This window comes from Coturnix japonica, chromosome 6 (genome assembly GCF_001577835.2).
Source record: "Coturnix japonica isolate 7356 chromosome 6, Coturnix japonica 2.1, whole genome shotgun sequence".
In the NCBI taxonomy this organism is placed as follows: domain Eukaryota; kingdom Metazoa; phylum Chordata; class Aves; order Galliformes; family Phasianidae; genus Coturnix; species Coturnix japonica.
In genome coordinates this window covers 30,396,680-30,399,136 of record NC_029521.1, presented here as the reverse complement: position 1 = coordinate 30,399,136, position 2,457 = coordinate 30,396,680, and the positions used below count along the sequence as shown (strand labels likewise).

General features: G+C 38.2%; 1 protein-coding gene across 1 annotated transcript in view; it reads left to right on the top strand.

The window, feature by feature from the left end:
• The first annotated feature begins 239 nt into the window (after nucleotides 1-239).
• The window catches only part of LOC107316274 (transcription factor COE3-like), a 43,586-nt gene continuing 41,368 nt past the window's right edge, over nucleotides 240-2,457 (top strand). The window contains 2 exon segments of the mRNA XM_032445483.1: nucleotides 240-275; nucleotides 1,669-1,813. Coding sequence (XP_032301374.1) covers nucleotides 240-275; nucleotides 1,669-1,813 — 181 coding nt within the window.

The following is a 2,457-nucleotide window of genomic DNA, read 5'->3' as shown; positions in this document are numbered from 1 at the left end:
TGAAATTCACACCTGTATGTTTTGCAATATTTTTTCAAGTCTGCAAATCTCATTAAAAGTGAAAGCCGATAGCTCAGTGGCACGGCGGTAGCTCTGTGCTTCGGTGAGTGTGCAACCTCAGCACTCTCCAAAGTGGATGTCGACAGGAGTGAAAGTGTCCACTTCTGGGATGAGAAAGATAGGGGAGCAGAGCAGACTGGCAGAGAGCTGCCCTCGGGCTGTTCGAAAGGAGAACGCAGATGGCTGTCTCAGAGGAGGCAGAGTACACAGAAAAGGTGCTGTGATAGCTGAAAGCTAATTATGGGTTGTGAATAAGAAGCAGGATCAGAGGTGATCCAAAACACAGAAACAGATAAGAATTGTCTTCAGATGCCTGAGACTTGCGCTGTGGAAATGGAGAATAGTTTTTTTTCCCCCCTCTTTTTTTTTTTTGCTCATTAGGTGTTTGGGTATGGGAGCTGGTGTGAGAACCCTGAAAATCATTTTTGTTATGTCCAAAAGTAAAATAAGCAGAAGACAAAAGCTAACATTTGTACTAGCCTTTGCCACCATATCCCATGTGGTTGGTAAGGCCTAACACAGCCTCACATAGCCACTGCCCATGAGGACTCTACTAATGCTAAACCACAAAGAAAAAGCTACTGTGATATTGTTTCATTTAGCAAATCTGGAACCTGAACCATAGGGTCCACGCTGGAGCATTTAAATAGGATGTAAAAGTCTATCTGGGATAATAACAACCAACCCATGAAGTTACATCACACGCAACACACGCGTGTCTCACAATTTCCTCTTTGGCTTGTGGTCGTGAAATATCATTTCCAGAATGAGTTTCACAAATGCATTGTGTAGGTGTTTTGTTTTTATCGAGAAGGTTGTGCATTTTGCATATGTTCCTTTTCCATTTTCTACTGAGAAGCAGCTGGAAGCCAAAGAAGGCCCTATCCATCATCTCTTCTATGGCCGGACTCTGAACCTGGACACAAGAATAGGAGCCTTTCACTCAAAAATAAAGGAGGAAATTCCATTGACATACCAGGGTCAATCACCATCCAAATGAACTTGAGAAGGGATACTTTTCATGGATTGAAAACACTTTCACTATTCATATTCAACTCAGTCTTTTCAGATGCAAAAAAGTTCATTATCAGACATTAAATGTAATTGTAAAACTGACCTGGAGATCATTTACTGAAGGAAAAATGGGGAGTTACGATGGTTCCTGATTTATTAAGCTTTTTTTATTTGGAATCCTCACAACCCTTCATTTGAAGACAGTCTCAAGTGAACAAATTTTAATTAGATAAACTATCTAATCAATATATCAACAGATCAATCAAAACAGCAGCTTTTAAAATGAGTGGCTAGAGGGGTGTTTCTGAAACTAATGGCTAGAAGAATATTTCCCTGAATTGAATTCATTTGTTAGCATAATAGGAGATTAAACTCTAATTAGTGTAGAAGGTTCTGAAGTGAAACAATTGTGAGTTAAAAATCACCAGTGTTAGCCACATAAACAAAGATGTATTCATAGTTGTCATTCACTTTGCTGCATGTGAAAAGTAACAGATTGTGATGCTGTTTTGTCTTAGAAGATCCATCAATGCATCCGAGTTACTGAAAATACACAGACTTCTTAAATTCTTTTTGTTTTTTCTTCCTTTTCAGGTTGTTGTATCAACAACAGTCAATGTGGATGGCCACGTGCTGGCAGTGTCAGACAACATGTTTGTACACAACAATTCCAAGCATGGAAGGCGGGCTCGCCGCCTTGACCCCTCAGAAGGTACGGCTCCTTCTTATCTGGAAAATGGTAGGCACACATTTACATGTCTTTTTTTTTTATTTGCAATGCTTTTTTTATTTTTATTTTTATTTTTCCTTTTTGCACCATACCTTACGTTGATACACCATTACATTTATTTTTCCACCATTCCTTCTCTCATCAATCAAACCGCCCATTAAAAAAAGTCCATTAGTATTTCTCAGCCCCTCTCAACCAGAATATGGTCACTTCTGAATTTGCTTCTGACTCCTTTCTTTATTTAATACTTAATAGTTTTGCAGTCACAACCAATTTTTCATTATTTTTTTCTGGTTTTTTTTTTCTTTTTATGATTTTTTTTTTCTTTCTTTCTTTTTCTTTTTTCTTGTTTTGCTTGCAGCTTTTTCTTGCTCTTTAATTTGACTTGATTTTATTTTGGCTTGTCATATTCCTTGGTCCAGAGGTACAGTCTCAGGTTATGTATGCAAGTTTAAGTGGATGGTAAAAGCATGACCAAATCTGCAAAGAATTTACTGTGAGGTCAATTTCCTGTTGCTGGGCCTTACTGCTGCAGATTACAGCAGTGGCGTTTTTGTATGAGAAAAACAGCATAAAATGTTTTTCTTCAGACTGACTCAGTGTGATTGACTTCTTGCCTGAACTGATAAAAGAAGATAGGCTGAGATGAAGAA